This window comes from Labeo rohita, chromosome 18 (assembly GCF_022985175.1).
Source record: "Labeo rohita strain BAU-BD-2019 chromosome 18, IGBB_LRoh.1.0, whole genome shotgun sequence".
Lineage (NCBI taxonomy): Eukaryota > Metazoa > Chordata > Actinopteri > Cypriniformes > Cyprinidae > Labeo > Labeo rohita.
In genome coordinates this window covers 1949927-1976679 of record NC_066886.1, presented here as the reverse complement: position 1 = coordinate 1976679, position 26753 = coordinate 1949927, and the positions used below count along the sequence as shown (strand labels likewise).

The 26753-nt window shown below is 32.3% G+C and overlaps 2 protein-coding genes across 8 annotated transcripts; one reads left to right on the top strand and one right to left on the bottom strand.

Moving 5' to 3' along the window:
* Positions 1-142: 142 nt before the first annotated feature.
* Positions 143-8553, top strand: pigb (phosphatidylinositol glycan anchor biosynthesis, class B). The gene is given in 13 exon segments (XM_051135237.1): positions 143-391; positions 1585-1714; positions 1799-1916; positions 1986-2090; positions 3560-3690; positions 3776-3916; positions 4017-4068; positions 4993-5048; positions 5050-5202; positions 5306-5370; positions 5447-5660; positions 7692-7872; positions 7957-8553. Coding segments are annotated over 13 exon segments (1590 nt in total). The 5' UTR covers positions 143-276; the 3' UTR covers positions 8086-8553.
* Positions 8194-26753, bottom strand: ccpg1 (cell cycle progression 1). Of its 7 annotated transcripts, none has more exons than XM_051135229.1 (12): positions 26629-26753; positions 23625-23695; positions 22275-22359; positions 21945-22039; positions 21663-21858; positions 19912-19995; positions 16892-17058; positions 16188-16323; positions 15450-15547; positions 14352-14477; positions 11183-12495; positions 8194-9071 (listed from the first exon to the last, which is right to left on the bottom strand). In XM_051135229.1, exons 2-12 carry the CDS (start codon positions 23682-23684, stop codon positions 8882-8884), a joined length of 2550 nt encoding a protein of 849 aa, XP_050991186.1. In that variant the 5' UTR covers positions 23685-23695; positions 26629-26753; the 3' UTR covers positions 8194-8881. The 7 variants fall into 7 exon arrangements, with proteins under 7 accessions (XP_050991186.1, XP_050991187.1, XP_050991190.1 ...); XM_051135230.1 differs by having other exon boundaries at positions 19912-19992; XM_051135235.1 differs by having other exon boundaries at positions 8928-9172.

The following is a 26753-nucleotide window of genomic DNA, read 5'->3' as shown; positions in this document are numbered from 1 at the left end:
AAATATATGTCAGAACCTATTTTTATAAATCACAAAACACATTTAAATGCACCTAAAATTATTACAAACATAAAATGTTTAGCGTTAAAAGTCTCCTTGTCTGTCCTCATTACATATTCATAAGGTCATGGGTGACGTCATGACCCAAACACGGAAGTGAATCTTGTTTTCACATTTAAGTTGCAAAAACACACAGCAAACGCGCCTGGAAATGAACACATACAGTCGGAGTTAAAATGCTGAAGTTTAAACCCTATCACAAGCTCATGTGGACACATGGAGAAGATTCGAGAGCGATTTAAACAGAAAAAGCCCTCTTGTGAATCAGTGAGACTGAGGAAGAGGAGCTCCATTCTGTACAGCACAGATGTCAGGAAACCTCAAACACTCAGTGAGAAATTTGATCCTGGCATTATTACACTTATTTTAAAGCTAAACTTGTTTTAAGGAGAAGAGAAGTAATATTTAGTCATCTTTAAACAACACTAACAAAAGTTGATTACTACGAAGTGAAATTCTGGGACTTGTATCATGAATAATCAGATTTCCTTGCTTAATGTAATTTTCTGTTATCAAAAATGTAAAGTCCTAAGCAATTTTGTGTATCTTATTTGATATTATTAAATTAAATTAATCATGAAAGAAATAAAATAGACTGTTCTGCCCACAAATATCATGTTCAGATCATATTTAACTTAAAATCAAAAGATATGAGATAAATGTTTTTTTTTTTTTTTACTATCAAGACTTTGTTTTTTACTATCATTTTAACTATATATATATATATATATATATATATATATATACATATATACATATACATATATATATATATATATATATATATATATTTGCATTATGACATTTCTATTGACTATTAAGTACAATTTCCCCACAGAATTTTCATTTCCATCTGCTAAAAAATATAAAATTAAAAAAATATATTTAAATTGTATTATCATATTTTCTTACTGTAAATTTAAATTGCATTTATCACATAATTTATTACATTTTTTTTTATCATATTTTCTTAATGTAAATTTAAGTTGCATTTATCATATAATTTATTACATTGTAATAGTATCTTACTAGTGATGATGGTACGTCTTGCAATTAATTTATTCATACAGTTTATTTATTTATTTATTCTTTTAATCATAAGCAGTATAAAATATATTATTAATTTATTTATTTTTGCACTGTGACACTATTTTTCAAGTATATTCCCCCTCCCTTAAATTTTCATTACCTCCTTAATAAAAATAAATTGTATTTCATATTTTCAATCATATTTTCTTAATATAGATGAAATTGTGTTTTTCTTATAATTTATTATATGTCTTGGACTGAATTTATTCATACTATTTATTTATGCACTTATTTTAATCATAAAACTGTAACAATGTATTATAATTTATTTATTTTTTCAAAGTGACATTATTTAAATGAATACTCATTACTCTAAATACTCATTACTGCCTAATAAAAATTAAAAATTATATTGGCCATCAGCCATTAAAACACATTAACTGCTATTATGCACACATGCTAATAATAGAAATGTGCTCTATGTGATTTCTGCAGAATTGTTTGGCATCAGCATCACCGTTTTCACGGTCATCTTCCGCCTGCTCAACTGCGTCCTGGTCCAGACCAGCTTCGTCCCGGATGAGTACTGGCAGTCGCTGGAGATTCCTCATCGAATAGTCTTTGGATATCCTTGTTTATGCACTGAGCTGTAAAATTGGTTTAGCTTGATGTGCAAACGTGCAAATTAGATCCTTAACATATTTCTCACTTATGGCTATGAGACGTGGGAATGGAAGGAAGGCATCCGGGGATATTTTTATCCTCTCCTCTTCGCTCTGATGTACAAACTCCTGCATCTGATGAATTATGACACGGTTTATTTATTGGTAAGTCCAGAGTGTATTAAATGGACAGCAGGTCTGATTGTTCTCTGACATGAATGCCTGTTCCTGCAGATGTTTGTGCCGCGCGTTTTCCAGGCGCTGCTGGCTGCATATGCCGACGTGAAGCTGTACAACCTCATCCTGCATTGGGACACTCCAGCTGTGGCCAAATGGACAGTAAGAGGACAATATTAAAGAAACAGTTCACCCTAAAATAAAAATTTTGGACTTGGATGAGTTTGTTACTTCATCAGATTTGAAGAGATGCATCAGTGGATCCTCTGTAGTGAATGGGTGCCATCAGAATGAGAGTCAAAACAGCTGATAAAAACATCACAATAATAATCCACACCACACCACTCCAGTCCATCAATTAACATCTTGAGAAGTCAAAACCTGTGTGTTTCTAACGCTTCTTCCAGTAAAAAAGTGGTCTGGTCTGAATCAGGGGAGAAAGCTGCACAGATCAAGCTCTGTTTACAAGCCAAAACAGCTCTAAACAAACATGTGGATGGATTTTGATGTGAGAAACAGTAGGAGATAGTCTTTTTCACTTAAGGAGGCACTGTTATGGATTATAGTTATGGTTTCAAGGTAAAAACATCTTAAAGACTTATTTGTTTCTTACAAACACACAGCTTTTTGCTTCTCAGGATGTTAACTGATGGACTGGAGTGGTGTGGATTACTTGTGGATTATTGTGATGTTTTTATCAGCTGTTTGGAGTCTCATTCTGACGGCACCCATTCACTGCAGTGGATCGATTGGTGAGCAAGTGATGGAATTATGAATTATTTCTTTAAGATATTACACCGATACACAAACACTGCACTAGTTTGAATGCTTTTGTGTTGTTTTGACTTAGTTCTGCAGTGTTTCCTGTCAGTAATTTTATGAAAATTTACTGTCCAAGATGTGGATGAGTTTGTTTCTTCATCAGATTTGGAGAAATGTAGCATTACATCACTTGCTCACCAATGGATCCACTGCAGTGAATGGGTGCCGTCAGAATGAGAGTCCAAACAGCTGATAAAAACATCACAATAATCCACAAGTAATCCACACCACTGCAGTTTGTTTGTAAGAAACAAATCCATAACTTTCCACATTTTCTGGTCAAAATAGTCCATAATCCATAATAACGCTTCCTCCAGTGTAAAAGTCATCTTGTCTGAATCAGGAAAGAAATCTGCACAGATCAAGCACAGTTTACAAGCCAAAACAGGGCAAAACGGCTCTATATGTGGATGGATTTTGATGTGAGAGACAACAGGAGATGGACCTTTTCACTGAGGAAACACTGTTTTGTATTGTGGACTTTTATTTTGGCCAGAAGTGATGGTTTGTAGTTAAAAACATCTTAATGATGGATTTGTGTCTTACAAAGAAGCAGCTTTTGACTTCTCAAGATGTTAACCGATGGACTGGAGTGGTGTGGATTACTTGTGGATTATTGTAATGTTTTTATCAGCTGTTTGGACTCTCATTCTGACGGCACCCATTCACTGCAATGCTACATTTCTCCAAATCTGATGAATAAAACAAACTCATCTACATTTTGGATGGCCTAAGGGATTTGAATTGTTCCTTTAAGATATTAGACAAATACACTGCATTAGTTTGAATGCGTTTGTGTTTTCTGTCAGTATTTCTGTCAGCTGTGTTCATGGTTCACCTGGTTCTGCTGCAGCCGGACTCTGACCAACACTATGGAAACGGTTTTGACCACCCTGGCGCTTTGCTTTTACCCATTACCCGGTTCCAAAACCTACAACAGGTGCATATTTTAGTGTCACAATTACATACTAGTGAGTGAGTGCATTAACCTGTTAAAGACATTATTTCTCCTCTCTCCTCTTTAGCTGGAAGTATTTGTCTCTGGTGTCGTTGGCCGTCATTGTCCGTCCCACAGCTCTGATCGTCTGGCTTCCTTTGCTCTTCTATCATTTCTGCGTGGAACAGAACAAATTGAAACTTGTCGTCCAGCGATGCTTTCCTATTGCGTAACTGTTGCATTTGTTTCCACTTGTAGTTTACAGTTTGGATGGTGATTATGTTTGTTAGTCTACTGTATGTTCATGAATGTTTTCATTGTTTGTGCAGGGCTCTCGCACTGGGTGTCTCAACACTGATAGACTCTGTGTTCTATGGAAAGGTATTTTTTTTATTTTTTACTATCATTTCATTTACTATCAAAGTTTTCAGTCACTTTAGTCATTTTTATTATTTAGTCATTTTTATTCGTTTTTGTATATAGCTTCTATTTTTACCATTTTAAAAATTAAAAAAAACATTTTTACTAATTTTAGCACTTCAACTGTTTGTTTTTATGTAATTTTTTTTAAGTTTATATTTTATTTTACCTTTTTTCAACTATTTTTGTTTTGTTTTATATATATATATATTTATATATATATATATATAGCACTTCGTGTTCAAAGTATTGTTTATATACTATTATAGTATTAACGTAATATTTTGAATTCACTATTGTTATATTTTCAGTTTTCATTTTCACTTTAGTTTGTGATTTTTATTATTTTGCCATTTTTATTCATTTTTGTTATTTCTTAATTTGTAATATTTATATATAGCTTTTATTTTTTTTATTTCACTTTTAGTCATTTTAGCACTTCAACTTTGTTTTTATGTAAATATATATATTTTTGAAGTATATATTTTATTTCAGATTTTTAAACTATTTTTTTTAGCTTAATTTTAATAAACAAAAATGTTTTGTATTGTTTAGGTAATAGTTTTAGTTAACATTAACTGTGGTATAAAAAAAAGTAACTGCACTTTTCAACTAATGATGAGTGTTATTACAAAAAAAATATGTATAATTTTGACAATATATAATACTCTATATATCTATATATCTTGCACTGAATTTATTGTGTGCTATTTTTTAAATTAAAAATAAAAGTAAAACATCTGGATGCTTTATGGTAAAAAGACTTATGCACCGGACATGTCTTCATGTGATTCCTTCTTGTAGATATTTTTTAATTAATTATTGAAACCGAAAACAAGTTCATGCATTATCATCATTACCGTCATGGTGTCTGTATTTCTTAAGTGGGTCCTGGTCCAGTGGAACTTCCTGAAGTTTAACGTTCTGCACAATGTGGCGGCGTTACGGAGCTCATCCGTGGCACTGGTACTTCACTCAGGGTCTGCCCGTCGTGATCGGCCCGCATCTCCCTCTCTTCCTGCACGGATGTTCACTGGCCACCAAAAAGCACAGAATCCTGCTCATAACCATCTTATGGACAACAGCCGTTTACAGGTGCACACAGAACATATGCATTTAAAATATCAGAGAGAGCATTGTCTCATAGACAACCATACAAAAATCTGTTTTATTTAGCTCATTAGCTATGTTTTTGCAGTTTGCTCGCACACAAGGAGTTCCGGTTTGTTTATCCAGTGCTGCCCTTCTGTATGATATTTTGCGGTGAGTGCATAAACATTTTAGCCATTTGTGTAGATCTGAAAGGGCTCTGAAGATTTTCATGTGCTTGCACTGACAGGTATGTCTTTAGCGAAGCTGCAAACGTGGAGGAAACCTGCTGCTGCTGCCCTGCTCCTCTTCAATCTGATTCCTGCATTATATACGGGTTTGATTCACCAGCGTGGGTCTCTGGATGTCATGCATGACCTGCGGCAACTATGTGATGCCAGCGACACTCAGAACTCAACTGAGCTGCTGTTCCTCATGCCGTGTCACTCCACACCGCTCTACAGGTAACCATTTACATCTAAAATAATTACAGAAGATATTACAGAAGGTTCAAACGCTCACTGATGCTCCAGAAGGAAAAACCATGCATTAAGAGCATTGGAATTTGAAGATCAGGGTAAATTTAACTTATTTTGTCTTCTGGGAAACATTTAAGTATCTTCTGAAGGGCAATACTAAATGAAAAAATATGATATTTAGGAAAAATAAGAAAAATGTACACATCTTCAATTTCTTCAAAAGTTTTCACCCCCGTCTCTTAATGCATGGTTTTTCCTTCTGGAGCATCAGTGAGTGTTTGAACCTTCTGTATTAGTTGCATATGAGTCCCTCAGTTGTCCGCAATGTGAAAAGATGGATCTCAAAATCATACAGTCATTGGAAAGGGTTCAAATACACAAATTTGTGGAACCTGAAGGATTTTTCTGAAGAACAGCAGCAGTTTAACTGTTCAGGACAAACAAGGACTCATGAACAACTATCACTAAACAAAAAAACACAGCTGTGGATCATTCAGGTAACAACACAGTATTAAGAATCAAGCGTATGTAAACTTTTAAACATAGTCATTTTTATACATTCAACTATTATTTGAAATACATACATATGTGAAATGTCTTATTCAGGTCAGTATTAAATAAAAAAAATAGCATGCATTTACCTTACATAGCATGATCCCTTCTATTTTTTTTTTTTGTCAAAAAATTAACATTTTGCAGATTCTGCAAGGTGTATGTAAACTTTTGACCTCAACTGTACTTACATAAAATTATATGAATATCAGTCATCACTCTGTATCTCCAATAATAAGATTTAAATACTTTGTTGGTGCACTATAATGCATTATATCTTCTAATAAATCATTGTAACCAAAGTTAAAATGCATTTTAATATTTGCAGATTCCTTGTTGCATCTACAATTGTCATGTGCTTGATTGAATTATGCTTTCAAAAGGTGTGACAGCATATAGATACATAGTTCTAATGTATTATAACTGTAGTTATAATTAATTATGATATCGTACAGTGCATAATAAGGTTAATTACAAAGCATAATTAATGCATTAAAAATACATTGCAGTGCATTATACATGAAGGCTTCAAGTGATACAGCTTAGTTTTATGATCAAAGCTCTGTAGTTTCAAAACATATAATGTAATGCAATACAATAATGATTGACAGATGAACAAACAAACGTTCCTCAAAAGCCTGGTGAGAATATTTGAGATTTACACTAACAGTCAAAAGTTTTTGAACAGTACGATTTTTAATGTTTTTAAAGAAGTCTTTTCTGCTGACAAAATGTTGAATATATTTTGTGTAATTTATAGAAATGAATACTTTTATTCAGCAAAGATGCTTTAAATTGATCAAAAGTGATGCTAAAGACATTTATAATGTTACAAAAGATTTTTATTTCGGATAAATGCTGTTCTTCTGAACGTTCTATTCATCAAAGAAACCTGAAAAAAATTATACTCGACTGTTTTCAACATAATGATAATAATAATACATGTTTTTTGAGCAGCAAATTAGAATATTAGAATGAGTAATGATGCTAAAAATTCAGCTTTGAAATCACAAGAATAAATTACATTTTAAAATATATTCAAATAGAAAACAGTTATTTTAAATAGTAATAATATTCACAATTGTACTGTTTTTGCTGTACTTTGGATCAAATAAATGCAGGCTTGGTGACCAGAGGAGACTTCTTAAAAAACAAACAAACAAAAAAAATAAAAACATTTGACTAGTAGTGTATGTCTGGAACTAACTAAATTTTTATGTTTGTTTTATAAAAATCAGTAAAGATCTGACCGCAAAAAGACATGTGAAGCACCAGCTAAAGGTGGACGTTTGTACAATTACACTAAAAGAGATTTACTTGGTAAAAAAACCTAAACTATCAATCAGACATGTTCAACAGCAGTTTTGATCATGTTAGAGCCCTTTAAAATGTGCATATCAAATATCACACATTTGCTTCATAGGGTTAAAGCAATAAGAGACTGGTTGCACTTATGTTTTGCAGTCACCTGCACTGTCCACTCACACTGCGTTTCCTGGAGTGTCCACCAGATCTGACAGGAAACGAGGAGTATGTGGATGAAGCAGACGTGTTCTTCTCCAACCCTCTTCACTGGCTCCAAACATCCTTCCCATCTCAATCCACGTTACCTTCACATATAGTGCTGTTCGACGCCCTGGAGAAGGTAAAAGATCCAAAACAATGAAGTGCAGTCAAATAACATCAATTAAATAAAGTTTAATACTCACTTCATTTCTTTCTGTTTCAGGATATTGCATCATTCCTGGAGGAAAACAGATTTGCCAAACAAGCTGAAATATTCCACACTCACTTTCCTGAAGGTCGACTGGGAAGGAACATATTAATATACACGAGAGGATCTGAAACGACTAATTAAAGTTTTATTTTTGGAAACTGATCTCAAACTTAAATAAAGAGTTTTGTTTTGTTACACTGTTTCATTTCACTCCTCTATTTCAGATCAAAGCAGGAGGACAATGATCAGTGAAGCAGTGAAAGACTTTTATTCTAGAATTTAAGTGCAACATCAAGCAGTTTAAGTGCATTTGTGTTCAATTACATTACAAACAAGGAATGTAATTTAGCCGATAACCACACAGACAAGAAAGAGAGGGAAAATAGTGTAACAAGTGCAGACTGAAACTAAATCTTCAATAATATTTTCTACCGATCTGCATGTTTAAATAACAGGTCAAACCAGATTACTTCAAAGTTATTTTTATAATGAAGTGCAGTGCTTTTATTATTCTTCCAATCTACTGAACCTTCGAGATGAAATTTTAATGTAATTTATTTTGATTGTTTTTTGGTCCTAAGCAAAATTAAACACACATTTCTGTTCTGATCTAGTTTTTTGTTTCGAAACAATAACAATTAAAATGCAAAACAAAAAGTGCTTTTTGGGTCAGTAATCTGTCATAATAACTTGCAGTACTTTTTGCATAACTCCAGGGAATGCGGGAACATAAATGTGCCTCAAAAAGACCTCTAATTAATTCTAATCTGCTAAGGAGTGCAGGAAGAGAAACACTAGAAATCATTCAACCAGCATTAGAACATTTACACTGTGCAAAATAAATCACATAAAGGGTGAACCCAAAGCTTTCTTCAACCTTCTCCAGGACAAAACAAACAAAACAGGAGCGATATTGAGAACACTTGAAATGTTTCTTCTAATATTTGGGATCGAAGGGCATGGGGCCCAGCTCTATTTTGACATCTGCGAACTGTCGGTTGGGGTCGCGTCCCGATTGGCTCCATTTCTTGGCTCTCTGATGGCGAGGACGAGGCTGCTGCTTCCTCTGCTGCCGCTGGCAGTGACGCCACGTCTTGCCCTTCGACCCCGGCCCGTCGAAGGGTCGACTGCAAATTTACAAACAGGACATTTGTTTAGGGTTTGCCACAAAGCCTCATGCGTGGTTGACTCATGCGTGTGTACATGCAGACTCTACTGTTTTTCAGACCTACAGACAGAGAAGCACAGAGACGAACAGGGTTATGAATATGTAACCTGCTTGCTCTAAAATAATTACAGACAACAAGAAATCACCCACTGTAGTGGGGTTCCTCCTCAAAAACATCACTGACCAATCCTGGCCTAGCAACTGCTGCCATTCACCACAATTTCAGACAAACTTTTGATTCAGACAAGCTTCTGCTATTATACTTTTAAAAATTTGTTATACAAATGTTAAACTTGCATTATTCATGTTATACATACATTCACAATGTTATTAGACAAGCTTTTACATGTTAATATATATCCATATATATATATATATATAAATATATATATATATATAGATATGATTTGTTTTAATAGTTTTGAACAGAATTGTACAGAAATGACCTCTTATAATAGTGACATATTTATTTTAGTACTTGTTTGTAAATGCTGCAAATGCCTGTGGCAGTGTTATTATAATAATAAAAATAATAATAATAATAATTATTATTATTATTATTATCATTAAATATATATGCACATTTATTATATAAATTATATATATAATGAAAAAATATATATACATGTATTTATTAGCTATATTTATTATATTTAAAAATATCTAAATATATATATATATATATATATATATATATATAAAGCTAATAAATAAAATATAAATGAAATCTAAAAAAATAAGTAAATAAATCAAAATGAAAACAAATGAAAAAAGAAAACAAATATTTACCAATAAATTAAAAGAACGAAAACATATAACTTAATTTGTAAAATTATTTTTTTTAGTTTATTTATTTATTTATTTATGGATGAAAAAAAGTAAGCTAAAACAAACACTAGAATTTTTGCATTGGCAAGTAAATTAATTAAAATAGGTTTAAAATTACAAAATGAAAAAAAAAAAGAATTCAAACTAAAATATTTATAAAATAAATTAAACGTAAATAAAAATATTTTAAACGTAACTGAAGCACAACAAAATTTCTAAAACTAAAAATAATTTGCACATATAAAAATAAAAGCTATTTCAAAATAGTAATAAATTGGTGAAATATTACTTATTAAGGTGAAACATTGATAAATACTGCAATATATAAATCTAAATAAAAAGTTAAATAAGTTGATACAATTTTTAAAAAATGACAGAAGCACAACAAAATTAATACAATTAAAAATAAATCAAACAAATATTTACAAATACAAATGAAAACAAATAAGAAGAATGAAAACATATATAACTTAATTTGTATTTATTTTTTTGTTTTGTTTTTTTCTTTAAATAAAAATTGTAAACTTAAAAGCTAAAAGAAAAATTTGAAATTTTGTATTGCCAAGTAAAGGTAATAAAATAGGTTTAAAAGCCCCCCCACCGCCCCCCCCAAAAAACTGAAAAAATGAATTGAAACTAAAATATATATTTATAATAATAAATGGAAGGTAAATAAAAATATTTAAAAAAATAAAACACAATGAAATTTCTAAAACTAAAAATATAAATAATAAATAATATATACCAATATAAAAAATAAAAGCTATTTCAAAATAAATAGCAAATAATAAATTATATTATTTTAATAATATTATTATTATTTTATTTTTTTTATTATTATTTAATTATATATTTCTTACTTTAATAAAATACTAATGTATTTTAATAAAATAAATGTATTTTACTTAGGCCAGCATCATTTTAGTATATGTGAGATAAGGTAAAATTGTAATAAATACTACATTATATAAAAATACACAAAATAATGCCACTGCTCTGTGAATTAAGCTGTTCCCAATTGAACAATAATAACATTAGTAAGAATACTTACATCTGTTAAACACTAGTAGTGTTAATAACTCAATTAAGTTTTGATAATTACTAAAGAGTTTCCATATGAATGTGTTGTAGAAACATTAGAAACACATCAATAAAATAAATTAAGCATGCAAATGCAAATTATGAAAGTAAAATCTCGTAAAAATAATTTTACGAGGTGAATCTCTGCACAAAACATCTTACCTCGGCCCAAAATATTTTAAATACGTGTCTCCAAATATATGGCGGTATATGTAGTCATCCAGATCCTCAAACACGTCATCGCTGAGGCTGTGATACTCGTCTATTTCCTCGAGGTAATCCTCGACGCCGCTGACAAAGTCCGTAAAAAGCATCTGGTCATGAATGAAGACGCCGTTGTGGAAGAAATTATCGATGAAGCTCTCCAGCTCCCTCCAGTGGTGAAAATGTCCGACTTCCTTCTGCAAATAGCTCCGTAGGAGCTCGTTAAACTCATCGGCGCGGATGGGATCCATCGCCTTATTAAACAGACTCATGGACTCCTGATAGGCGCAATCGAACACACCCGAACATCCTTTGGGCGGCGTTTTTTGTCCCATGGTGCTGTGGTCTTTCTGAGCGCCGGGTTTGCGCGTATTGCGATCGGCGTGAAAGGAATCGGCGGTTGATTTGCGAGGATGTCGGTGCAGGGGTTTCTGCGGCTGCCAATCCTCGGCGCGCTTGTTTCCCTGCTCCTGATGAAACGCGTGATGCTCTGTTTTGGCGTCGTGAAACCTCTTCTGATGGTTGAAGACATTCGAGGCCGAGTCTTTAAAATGCCTGAACGTCGATTTAACCGAGTCTGAAAACTTGCGGAGGTTTTCCTTCACCGCCTCTTTGGCTTTCTTGATCTGCTCCTTGTGATGGTGCACGAACTCCTTTGTTGAGTTCTTCACAGCGTCGAACGTTTCCTTCACTTTTCCCAGCATGCCATCTTTGGGAATCTTGGTCTTCACATCCCGGTCGCCTTTCGATCTTTCCTCCTTCGACTCCACGTACAGTCTCTCCCAAAGATCGGAGCGCTGCTGCTCGAACTTCAACTTGTTCTCGAGCTCCTGAAGTCGCGTCTGAAGTTCTTCGGTTTCAGAATCCGTCTTGCCTTCAACGTCCTCCTCTTTTTTCATTTCCTCCAGTTCCTCCTTCAGCTTGTCCGTAACTTTCCGCTCCTTATCGAGCTCTTTCCTCAGCACCTGGGCTTCGGCCATCAGCGCTTCTCTTTGGCTTACGAAGCTGCGCACTTTCTGTTTCTCCTCCTGTAAGTGGCCCTTCAGACGCTGGTTTTCGGACAGGATGGAGTCGGCCCCGGCTCCTCTCTCCTCCAGCTCTCGTATCTGTCCCCGTAGGTACCGCAGCTCCTCCTGTAGGGCCGACAGAGACGCCTCTTCTCGTTCCAGACTGACTTTGAGCTGCTGGTTCTCCTTGGTCAGATCTTTCTGCCGAGACTCCATTTCGTTTTTGGTTTGCGTCAGTTGCACGTATAAATCTTGTCTTTGGGCCTGTGTTTTTAAACAGGAAGTTGAACTGTTAATGTGAACAGTTTATATGCATTTTTAAGTATCCACCTTATTTTTGAACATGGAAGTAGGCAGTTTAGGTAAATAACTAAAACAACTGCATAACGTAACATACTGTTTGTGTATAAATAAAATAACTTTCATTCAAGTTGGCACCTGGTCTTATTTTAAAAATAAGGTGGATATTTCAAACGATTAATCATGATTAATCGCAAACAAAATAAAAGTTTGAGTTTGCCTACAAACACATTCATGTATATATTTAAGAAATATTTACATGTATATGTATTTATTATCATTTTTATATAATTTATATTATATATAAATTTAAATATTTTGTACATAACATATTTCTCTTAAATATATACATTAATTTGTGTTTATTTATATATACATAATAACTATACACAGTACACACACATATATTAGGCAAATTTAAACTTTTATTTTGTATGCAATTAATCGCGATTAATCATTTGACAGCCCTAATACATAAAAGCAATAAAACCTAAAAAATAAAATAAACATATTTTACTTCAGCTAGTGCTATTTTAATAAAATTGAGATATTATATGTATTTTTTGTCATTTTTATTAGTATAAATTATTACTATAATTATACTATAATTACTACTATTATAACTACTATAACTATTTAAAAAAATATAAACTGTTACTATTTTCATTCATTTTTATTTCAGTTTTAGTTATTTTAGTACATTTATAAACTAAATGAAAATGAGATGTGAAATCAGTGTTATTATATTTAACAAAAACAAACCTTTTTGTTATTTGAAATAAAATAAACAAACTAACATAAAATATTTAAAAAAATATTTATATATTTTATTACTTTTTTCTTAATTTCATTTAGTTTAACATGTTCTACAATAACTAAAAAAAAATTAAACTAGACATTTTAAAAACAATTAATAAAAATGACAAGCTCACAACAAATTTAAAATTTAAAATACAAAAAAAAAGATGAAAAATAATTATTTTTATTTTTGTATGCCATTTTTATTAATTGTTTTTTTAAATGTCTATATAAATGTAATTTTTTTTTTTTTAGTTTTCGTTATTGTGGAACATGTTAAACTAAAATAAAACGAGAAAAAGTTTTTAATATAAAAGTTTTTAAATATTTTATTTTAGTTAACAATTTATTTATTTTAAATACCAAAAAGGTTTTTTATGGTTTTAGTTAACTATAATAACACTGATTTCACATTTCTTATTTTCATTTAGTTTAACAATGTGCTAAAATAACTAAAACTAAAATAAAAATTTATGAAAATTAGTGCTGGGCAGCGATTAATCATGATTAATCGCATCCAAAATAAGCTTTTGTGTACATAATATATGTGTATGTACTGTGTATATTTAATATGTATATATAAATACATACACATGCATGTATATATTTAAGAAAAATGTTATGTTTATATATTACATATATTTATATATAATATAAATTATATGGATATAAATATACACATGTATATGCATGTAAATATAAAAACCATGTACTGTATGTGTGTGCCTTTATATACACATAATAAATATACACAGTACACAGACATTATATAAACAAAAAATAAAAATGTCTACAAAACATTACAAAATCACAAAAACTTTAATATTAAAATGACAACAGAATATGCAACAATTTAAAATATTAAATATATATAAATATTAATATAAAAAAATACAAAAGTAAATACTAGAATAACAATGACAAACAGTAAAAATTGGTGAATTTTGTTGCAGCTGTATTTTGTTTTTAGTTTCCCCCAAAACACAAGATCTTAAGAGGAAACAATAATGTGACCAGGTTACCTGTAACTCTTCCTGTTTGACTCTGAGATGCTGGTTTTCTTTATTTATCTTATCCATGACGTTCATGAGGGACACCACCATGTCTTGCTTTTCCTCTAGGTCTTCCCTGAGACTCTCAACCACTTCCTAAACGCATGGAGACTGACGTGAGGATGACGCCCATAAAAAAAAAAAAAAAAAAAAAAAAAAAACCCTATACTGTTCAAGGTTTGGATTAATTTCGGATTTTTTAATGTTTATGAAATTAGTCTCTTCTGCTTACCAAGGTGCATTTATTTGATCAAAAATAAAGTAAAAATGTTAAATATTATTGTAATGTAAAATAGCTGTTTTCTGTTTTGATATCTGTTAAAACGTAATTTATTTCAGTGATCAAATCTGAATTTTCAGCATCATTACTCCAGTCTTCAGTGTCACGTGATCGTTCAGAAATCATTCTAATATGCTGATTTGCAGCTCAAAAAACATTTCTGATTATTATCAATGTTAAAACAGTTGTGCTACTCCATATTTTAGTGGAAAACATGATTTAATTTCATTTTTTAAAGGATTCTTTGATAAATATTTGAAATCTTTTGTAACTTCATAAATGTCTTTACTGTCACTTCTGATCAATTTAATGCATCCTTGATTAATGAAAGTATTATTTTCATCAAAAATTATATATAATTCTTGTCTAAAGCTAAATAGGTAAGATTAAAAAAAAGATTAATAATACATTATAGACATGCATTAAAAACTGAGCTAGGGAATGCCCAATAACAACAATGAAGCAAAAAGTGATTAAATGTATTAGTGGAAGAATGAACGAGTACAAAAGTAAGATGCACATTATACCTCAGCATCTAAAGCTAAATCTGAGTGAAAATTTTCAGCAGAAAAGCTATAGGGCAATGAAAGCTGAAACAAAGTTCACCAATGAGAACAGGAGAAACTAGAAAACACTGAGAGCTATTTCCCAAAAAACTGGATTCAAACTTTAGTTGCATGTTCATTTTATACCTCTCTCTCTGGCATAAAATGAGCATTTGAATGCAAGCAAGCAAGCGTTTTTTTTTTTTTAAGTAAAGCTCAGTGAGTCGATTGCAACAGACGGACCTTATTTACAATGTCCAGCTCTCTCTTACACGGCGCTTCCAGCTCATTCACGCGACTCTTTTCCACGATCCTCTGCCTTTCTTGAATCTGGACTGTACCTGGAAAACAGACACACACATTCTGGTTCACTAAGGAAAATTACATCTTATAAATTACATCATCTTGAGGATACTCATCCTAAAGGTTCCACTTTAGATGATTTAATCCCTTAAAATGCATTTAAAATCTATATACAATTTTTGAATTTCAGGTCCGTTTGGAATGGAAGAATCATTGCTTACTAAAACAGTCATAATTAAATATTTTATGATAAGTTTTGAATGTTACCATTTAACTGCATTTATAGCTTTTTGATTGATTTAACAATTAAAGATTTTTTTTTAATTTAACATTTCATATGAACCACACCAAAAAAAAAAAACTTTGGAGAATTTTTTTTTTCAATATTTATAAGAAATCTTATTTGAATATTTCAATGTATAAAATTTATACGAACATATAATCAGAGAATTACCAGTATTAACCCCATTGAAATGAATGGAATTTAAAGAATGTAACTGGTGATTGCTCAAAAACAGACCACATTTATGAACCCTACATATTAATTTTAAACAAAACAACACCAAAAACAACATAAATATTACTCTGAAAAGTGTTTGACCAAAATAAACAGACTGGAATGCATTAGGGTTAATAAGAAGAGCATGTGAATAAGACAGACGTGATGTTTCTGCTCACCATAGAAGTGTCCGAAACCCATGCTGATGGCGATGAGCAGCGCTAAGAGGATGCATTTGTTCAGGGTGCCGCTGACGGGACCCTGATCATACCGAGCACCGCGGCCATCTGGATGAGCTGCTGTCTCCTCAACACCCTGATATGGAAACACACATGTAGGATTTCAGAGCATGCACAATTAATGTTGGTGCTGAGACAGCTGGCTAACATATGAGATTTTGTGAAAAATGCAAGCATGATTTAAGAAAGTCTTGAACAGGTTTAAACAAATCAGCAATGTTCTGCATAGTTTTCCAGCAAAAGTATTTTTTTTTTTTTTTATTAAAATATTTGTAATTGTGAATTTATATTTATTGTTATTATTATTATTACATATTTAAATAAAATTTTCATTTATTTACATTAAAAATATTTAACAGTCATTTCAATAAATAACCCTTTGTAAACAAGTTTACATAAAACTAAAACATAACATTTGTGTAAACTGAAATTCAATGTACTTTCAACTAAAATAAAATAAAATCCTAAAAATGTAAAATAATAATAATAATAATAATTTAAAAAAAAATTATATATATATATATGTGTTTATATGTGTTTATTTTTTTTATTTTATTTTTTTTTTTGGAGCTCATGTCATTTATCTGAATTAATCAGTAAATGTAGTAAATGCTGGAGTGATGAGTTGTTTTCATATGCAGCACCTCCTCTTGTCTCCTGTGGGGCTCCTGTGAGTCTCCAGGGTCTGAGCCGGTGGTGCTCCTCCTCACTCTGCGTCTCCTCACTACAGGACTGGCCTTCACCTCACCCTCCTCATCCTCACTGCTGCTGTTACCGCTGTCTCGCTGCACAGGCTGATCCGCTGGGAAAACTGTGTAAGGATAAAAACACAAACAACCCAGAGGAATTAATACACACATACACACATACATGTTGCTGACGTTACATTGACGTCTGTTGTTCTTAAATGAAGGGAATTTAAATTACCAATGGGAGGTGTTAAATAAATAAATAAACAGCAGTTGATAAACAGATGGATGAGATTTTGAAACATAATTTAGTCCCTTTACCAAGCCATATTCATCATGGATTTACCATAAATCCTGCAATGTAGGTTATGTGAGGTTTTACTTTACTTTTTGGGGAACAAATAGCAACACACACACACTTTCAGACAAACATCAGTGCAATGTGCAAGCTGAAAGGTGTTTCCTGTAACTCATTTAAGCACACACATGGCACACACATGGCAAACACATGCTCGCAAAACACATTTCACATGCCACGACACAGCACAGGAAAACAGACCTGTTGTACGCTAGTGTAACAAGATAATCTACTAAACCAACACATGACTGCTCCAAAAACACAGCTGCAGGCCTAAAGCTTTGTGAATGTCTCCTTTGTATTCTGTTTTGCTACTGTGTTTCAGCATTAAGGGAAATACTTGATAAAATGGGAGGAAACGCACCTGAAAGAACCAAGATTCCACAAACACTGAACCATCAACCAAACTTTAGGGCTAAGAGCCAAATTACAGGGGGTAAAAAATACTTAAGAAAGTCTGCAGCTTAATTATAGTATTTTTTAACAGAGATTGGTAGATATATTTGTAAAATCTGTTAACTTCAGCAATCTTTGTTGCATTTTATGCCAACGGTGACAGTTCAAAAATAGGAAAAGGCACTTTTCAAGTTTTTTTATTCCAAAGTTTGCATGCCTGCGACTCAAAAAGTATTAAAGATTTCTTTCAACGCCATTTTAGACTTTGGATCTTAACAAATCTTAAGATGGCTCCAAGAGTAAACTATTAAACTGTGCACATTTTCAGTGGTCAAAAACTAATGTGAAAATGGGTAAAATAAAACCATTTGGACATCTGAGTCACATTGGGATCCCCATACATATGGTATTGAACCGTTCAGGGTTTTAAAAATGAAGATTACAAAATAAAAGTTCATTAAGAAGCAAAATCTAAAAGAATATTAAGATATCTTTAATACTTCTTGAGTTACAGGCAAGCAAACTTTAGTAAAAGGTTATTTTTTACAATTTACTCCTTGAGCCATACTGAAATCCCTATATCTCTGGAAATGAAGCATACAGGGTCTTAAAAATGAAGATATCAAAAGGAAAGTTTGTTATAAGTTTATTGTATATCTTCAATATTTCTAGAGTTGCAGGCATGCAAACAAAAACACAAGACATGCTTTTTCCCATTCCAAAGTTTGCAATTTTTGCAACTCAAGAAGTATTAAAGATTAAGACTTTGGATCTTAACATACTTTCATTTGGTATCTTCAAATTCTATGATTCTAGCTCTATATGGTTCAGTTCCAGAGATACTGGGATCTTAAGATAGTTTAAAGAGTAAACTGTTAAACTGTGCACATTTTCAGTGGTCAAAAACTGTAAAAATGTTTAAAATTTAACAATTTGGACTTTAGAGTCACAATGGGATCCCCACATATATAGTATTAAACCATTAAGGGTCTTAGAAATGAAGATTACAAAAGAAAAGTTTATTAAGAACCAAATCTAAAAGGATATTAAGATATCTTTAATACTTCTTGAGTTACAGGCATGCAAAATTTGGAAAAAAGGTTATTTTTGGCACTCAGATGGGAACGTTTTATGCAATAATTTTGATATGGGGGAAACAAGATACATTTCTGGTTTCAACATTATTTGTTCTTCAAATATTTCTCTTTAAAAGAAAAAAGTATCAGCTGTATGCAAAGTGACTTTAATTGGATCGTAGACCACTGGAAATGCGTACGATTTAACAATTTACTTCTGGATCTATTTTGAAATCCCTGTATCTCTGAAAATTAAGCTTAAAGCGCTTTTAAAATTAAGACATCAAAAGAAAAGTTTGTTAGGAACTAACATATAAAAGAATATTTTACATATCTTTAATATTTCTTGAGTTACACGCATGCAAACAAAAACACAAGACATGCTTTTTCCCATTCCAGAGTTTGCTTGCTTTTAACTTAAGTTCAGGGCATTAAAATTAAGATTACAAAATAAAAGTTTATTAAGAACCAAAACCTAAAAGAATATTAAGATACCTTTAATACTTTTTGAATTATAGGCATGTAAACTTTGGAAAAATGTTATTTTTGGCACTCAGACAGGTATGTTCTATGCAATACTTTCGATAGACGGAAACAAGATACATTTCTGGTTTCAACATTATTTTTCTTCAGACAAAAAAGTATAAGCTGTATGCAAAGTGACCCACATTTGGTGGTGGATCAATGAAAATGTGTACAATTTAAAATTCCCCATATCTCTGGAAATTAAGTATATAGGGTCTTAAAGATTAAGACATCAAGAAACATATAAAAGGATATTTAGATATCTGTAATGCTTCTTGAGTCACAGGCATGCAAGCAAAAACACAAGACATGCTTTTTCCCACTTTTGAACTGAGTTGACACAGAATGACCCAACGCTAATTAGCTCACAGTCTAGTCGAGATGTGATTTACGACACATTTGACACCGTAGCGAAATGTAGGTCAAACAACACATCATCGTGGCTTTCTCACACACTTTACACGTGTTATTTACTCTCACAGCCATTGGCTGGGCGTTTCATCAGCCAGGTTAAAGTGGCAGAACCTATTTTTGCCACATCACTCATAAACACGCTCGCCGTCCTCAGAGCTTTATCAGCATGCTGATCACAACACGCTCACACTCCCATGTCAGAGCACCTGAGAGAGAGAGAGAGCTGTGCAGATGACTGCCATATTCCCACAGTGTCCTGGAAAATCCCCATCCGCTCCAAGACCAGTCTGCTGCCGTCCGGGGAAAGAGACGAACATGTTTTTGTATCTTACAAGGTTAAATGTCATGAAAACTGATAAAAATGGGGTCATGTTCAACCGCCATGTTCATGTCAAGTTTATTTAGGATATTTTGCACTGTGACATATTTTTGTTGAAATTAAGCATTATATTTTTATTATTATTATCATTATTATTATGCATTTGATGTAGAAATGCATGGACACTTATTTTTGCCATGCAATAAAAAAATGCTTAATTAAGTTAATTGCAATTTTTTATCATAATTCTGACTTCGCAAGATATAAACAGAAAAAAGCGAGAAAAAAGTCAGAATTGTGACTGCATTGACTTTTCTTCTCAGAATTTACATACAAATCATAATTGTGAGATATAAACTTGCAAATCAGAGATTAAAAAGTAAACATTTTGAGATAAAAAGTCGCAATTTTAACCCTAACTTTTTTTTATTTTATATTCCTTGGTGGAAATGAGCTTGACTATTGTGAGTAGAAAAAAAAAAAAACAATTCAGAGTTTTCTTCTTAGAATTACAAGTTTGCGAGTTAACATCTTGGAACATTATGTAAAAATCTTAACATTAACATTTAAGCTTTACAAAACGTAATTTCTGAAATATGACCCAAACATTTCTTTGTGAGATGATTCCATAAAATGAGAAACACTGACACAATGGGAAGATCAACACACCGGAAATTTCAGGGCATATTTAGAGGAAATTCTGAAACTTTCCCAGCAAGGGCACCACCCTTTTTCAAAGTGCTTAGGAATTCACCCAATATTTTCAGGCTAATTGCAAATGACAGATGGGTGACAAATGTTAGAGGTCTTATATGCATAAACATGCAAGAAAAGTTCAAGTTCACATGGAAAACTCCTCTTTCCAAGTTCGGAAACTTAAAAAATTGTTATTACGATGCAATATGCACTGAAGTGATTATTGGATGGAAAAAATAGACGCACTGTGCATTTTTTTTCATTTGTCACTTATTGACAATACAGAAAGCTTGGTGCAACAAAATGAGGAGAGAAGTTAAATATTAGGTGTGTAATTGATGCATATTTTACCTTTCTCGCAATAAAGAGAATCATGGAAAGTGTAGTTTTGTCACACAAGCTTGATGCAATATTTTTGATAAAAATAATTTTTATTTAGACGTGGCCAAAAATGTTGTTATTGAATGACATTAATAATAATAATAATAATTATTATTATTATTATTATTATTGGTAATAATAATAATAATTTTATTATTATTATTATTAATAATTGCTAAAACACAAACATTAAACAAAATAAAAATATTAATATCACTATTAAAACACCAGATCACAAACTACTGTTCTGAAAAACACAGTGCATCTATTTATTTAAATAAATTACAGTCTTTTTGATTTTTTAATCATACTAATCCTTATTGCAATTTTATTCTAATTAATCGCACAGACTTAGATTTGCATGCTCAATCGCTATCTTTCTCAACAGTAAATAAAACGAGTACAAACCAAACTCTACCATCATCAATATTCCCAATTAACTTCCACCATAATTCTTTTCTTTAATATGTTTAGATTGGGCTTTAAGAAAATCTCTCTGCTAATTACGACGTTGCAGCGGTGTTCATATGCATGTAAACAAAAACAATGTTTTCCACTCACTCGTCTCCGACTCTCTAAACGTGTACTGGCTGCTCGACGAGCTTCCGAGATCGAGTTGCTCACTTCTGGCTTCCTCCACCTCCTTAGCAACAGGCTCCTCCCACGTGTCAGGCTCCGCCTCCCGAGTGTCCGCCAGAGTGATGATGTCAGAGTTCTCACTGGAGGAGCAAAGGATCACGTGCTCTTCTCCACCTGCCTGTGAGAACACATAAACGCCACTTCTTTAAGCCGGATTACTGGAGAATTCACATGCCAGGAGGTCATTTTCAGGCTTAATCGCACCTCTCGAGCCGGTTCCGCCTCCGTCGCCGTCACCGCCTCCTCTCTCAGTGTGAGGTCTAGTGAAGACTCTCCCAAACTCTCCTTACCCCGCTTAGCTGAAAAAACAAGCTTGAATATTTCAAACTTGTTTGACCACTCCTGGATTTACACGCGAGATTCCATCTACTGCATTTTGCTTTTGTGTGCTGACATGCATGATTAACCCCACAATAATACTGCATTCTACACGAGCTGTAATTATTAAATTCATGCCGCAAAACCTGACCTCTCAAACAACATAATTAGTTTTGTGTTTATTCATTTTAATAAAACAAAGCGTGACATCCTTACCATCAGGTACGTCTAGAACTTGGCTAACCGCTCCATCTTCACAGTCTCCGATGTTATCCGGCCCTAGCGTCTCAATATCCGAACCCTGTAAAACACATACACACAGTCAATATATATATATATATATATATATATAGACACAAGTCAAGTTTTTGCATATTTTTATCATTTTTTCATCATTTTTATAATTTTTTATTAATTTCCCAATAAGCATGGATCCTATAACCCAATATAAAGAAAGAATATACTCATAATATGACTATCAATCAAACAAAAATGTGGAAATGTGCTTCAGCCATTAAAAAATAAAATATAAAACAATTTAAAAAAAAATCAGAATGCAAAAAAAGCTCCTAAAAATAGGCTTATAGTTTCATAATTTTTATTTTTAAAAAGTGTCACATTATAATCCAAAATAAAAAAGTGTATCAATCAAAAAGGTGCTTTATAGCCATTAAAACAATACATAATGTACACGTATATAGAATTCAAAATTTTGTAATTTACATTATATATATATATATATATATACATATATATGTGTGTGTGTGTGTGTATAAAGTTACAATTAACATAATTGACAAGTTTTTGCACATTTTTATCATTTTAAGCAATTTTTATTGATTTCCCAATAAGCATGGGTCATATAACCCAAAATAAAAGTAAGAATATACTCATAATGACTATCAATCAAACAAAAATGGGGAAATGTGCTTCCCTGTTATTAAAAAAATGAAATAATTTAAAAAAAAATCACAATGCAAAATAGGTCCTAAAAATAGGTTTATAGTTTTATTATTTTTACTGAAAAAAAAGTGTCAAATTATAATCCAAAATAAAGAGAGTAAAAATCAAAAATGCTTTATTGCTATAAAATAATATATAATGTACATATACGTGTACACAATTTATAATTTACATTATATATATATATATATATATATATATATGTGTGTGTGTATAGTGCATATTTTTTTAGTTTATTTTTTTTTATTTCACAATAAGCATGGGTCATATAACACAACACAAAAAGAACATACTCATAATATGACTATCAATCAAACAAAAATGTGTAAATGTGCTTTAGTGTCATGAAAATAATGCCAAATTGCAAAACAAAACCAAAAAATAATGATCACAATGCAAAACAAAAAAGGTCATAAAAATAGGCTTAATTTTCTTTATGCAAAACATAATATATTATTTCTATTTTTAGATTTAAAAGTAAAATATGACCTAGATGTGTTCTTCACCTAGTAGAGAATCATATTAGAATAACTCTCAAAGAGCATTTATCAGATTAGAGGTGAACTCGATGGGTAACGATCTAAGTAATAAAACATGAATCACCTCATTACTAATGACTGTCCATCCGCAGGACGACTCCGTGTCACTGGAGCTGTCAGACATCTCTCAACCAGCTACAGGACAAAAATAACCACAACAGAACCACATGGACTGTTATTTACTGAGGGAAATAAAAACACACATTTGACTATGCAAACGGCCTTATTTCAAGCCTCATTTTAGGTTGCTTTCCTCTACAATGACGTCCACCTGAATGCTCATTTATGGGATGAAAATATCAGGTTGACCCTGTCACTGGTAAATGATTATTCTGCATTTGCAGAAGCCGTGCGAATAAAGGTCTCCATAAACAAGATGTACTACAGACACAAGTAGAGAAACATCTCATTTTAGATTTGACAGTAATGCTGATGCATTCTGGTTTAACTTCTTGCAAAACTTTTTTTAAACCCATGACACATTGCACTGCAAGAGTTCATGAAAAGCCTGTAACAACATGCAGGTTTGGAAAGGCGTGAGGGGAAGTAAATGATGTTAGATATTTCATTTCAAAGCTTAAAACCACAGATCTAAGTCAAAACTATCATCTGGTTGTTTCATTGGTTTGTTTTTCAGGAAGAGCTAGCAAAAATAGCACACTACGGTTTGTTAACCATCCAAAAAAGCAGAAGAACAGAGCCATTACACACATATCAACCAAACAAAACCACCAAACACAGAAACGCTTCAACAGTTTTGAATGAGTGCAGAAGCATCTGAATCATGCTTTTTTAGCGTTTAGTGTTTTAGAGCGTCCATGCATGGAAATGTGTAAAATAAATAAATTAATAAATAAAAACTGAGCTAAATGACTAAAAAAGTATTTGATTTAAATAAATAAATGGGAAAAATAATAAAATGTTATTTAAATAAATAATACATCTAACAGTACAGTACTATACTGAGTAGAAAAAATGTAATGTAATGATCTAACATAACAGAACTAAATATTTTCAAATAGTATTTCACTCTTATTTATAAAATATAATGTAACATATATTTTTCAAAGTATTAACAGTGTCTTTGTACATAAAAATATATAGCTGCCTTTTACATTTTAGGATGGGGTCCCTGAGACCAGGATGATCATATCTACACTGTGTGCATAATTATCAGGCATGTTGATAATCTGGTCATATTTTTTTCCCAAGCACATTTTACCAATTCCAAACCACAACAATCTTAATAACTACTGTTAATTTTGTATTTAATCATTTGTAAGTGATATATAACTGTCCGTGAAGGCTGGAAGTGAAAAACTCCTTATATTCAAGTGTGCATAATTATTAGGCATGTTTTCTTTTACAGATAAAATGAGCCAAAAAAGAGATTTAACCCAGACTGAAAAGTCCAAATTATTAAATGCCAATGAGAAGAATGCAATACTAATGCATTACAAGAATTTGCAAAGTTAAGGCTTGACCATTGGACAGCGAAATGCTTATTGAATCTGCATGGTCAGAAAAAACAGCTGGAGAAGAAAAGATGCATGTTAACTGCAAAAGAATTAGGAATTAAGGTGAAGAATTAGGTGTGACACCATCAGGAACCGTTTAGTCTCCAGCGTCACCGTTTTCCAGAACTGCAACCTACCTGGAGTCTTCAGAAGTGCAATGTGTCAGGTTCTCAGAGACTTCGCTTGGTAAAAAATCCCCAAAAAAAATGCCCCTGACTTTTTTTTTATAGGCTTTATAGAGAGATAAGTTGAGAGTGACTCTTGAAGGACAAGCATCACATTCTCTTGTACCTCTGATTCAAGAATTTATCTTCCAAAATCTGGCAGTACATTTTGGGAGTTCATGTTTAGTCTCCTATCCTGAAAAGTCTGACTTGCAGAGATGGACTAAAATGAACTCCCAAAACTTACTGCCAGATTTTGGAAGATAAATTCTTGAATCAGAGGTACAAGAGGATGTGATGCTTGTCCTTCAAGAGTCACTCTCAACTTATCTGTCTGTAAAGCCTTCATGTATTTCACAACACTACAGCTTGTTATTCTTATTAAGTCAGGGGCATTTTTTAGGATTTTTTACCAAGCAAAGTCTCTGAGAACCTGACACTTTGCACTTCTGAAGACTCCAGGTAGGTTGCAGTTCTGGAAAACAGTGGCGCTGGAGACTAAACGGTTCCTGATGGTGTCACACCTAATTCTTCACCTTAATTCCTAATTCTTTTGCAGTTAACATGCATCTTTTCTTCTCCAGCTGTTTTTTCTGACCATGCAGACTCAACAAGCATTTCGCTGTCCAATGGTCAAGCCATAACTTTGCAAATTCTTGTAATGCATTAGTATTGCATTCTTCTCATGGGCATTTAATAATTTGGACTTTTCAGTCTGGGTTAAATCTCTTTTTTGGCTCATTTTATCTGTAAAAGAAAACATGCCTAATAATTATACACACCTGAATATAAGGAGTTTTTCACTTCCAGCCTTCACGGACAATTATATATCACATATAAATGATTAAATATAAAATTAACAGTAGTTATTAAGATTGTTGTGGTTTGGAATTGGTAAAATGTGCTTGGGAAAAAAAATATGACCAGAATATCAACATGCCTAATAATTCTGCACACAGTGTAGTGGTCTGTAACATCTTAAAAAAAAAACACAGAAACCCCCTGTTATAGATTAAAGGATGATGCCAAAAACTATTCTTTGATTCTGTTAAATATGACATGCTTTAAACAATGCAAAAATACGTAACTACATAAACGTGACAACTGTGAGCGATTATTATTGCAGGATATATCGTATTTTACCTCATTCAGGCAAATAAAATCGAGTCAGGCGACTCCCATAATCTAAAATTAGATTTATAACGCCCAAACCTCAACATCTGATTCAGTACGTGAACTGAAGTGTTCAGTACTTTAGAGATGAGCAGACAAAATGACAAACACTGACTCTAACAAACACAACATAATATGAATGAGTCTTTTTAACCCGTCAGTCCTGCTAAAGAAGGCTTTAAACTGCATTAGGTGCATTATATGTTGTCCTTACCTGAGGTAAATTGCAGCGGGAGACAGAAACAAGGCAAATGTCCTCTGTGTAAATCTACCATTAAACGTCACGCCTCTCCAACTCAGCCAAAACATCAACATCACACTACACGCACAACAACACGG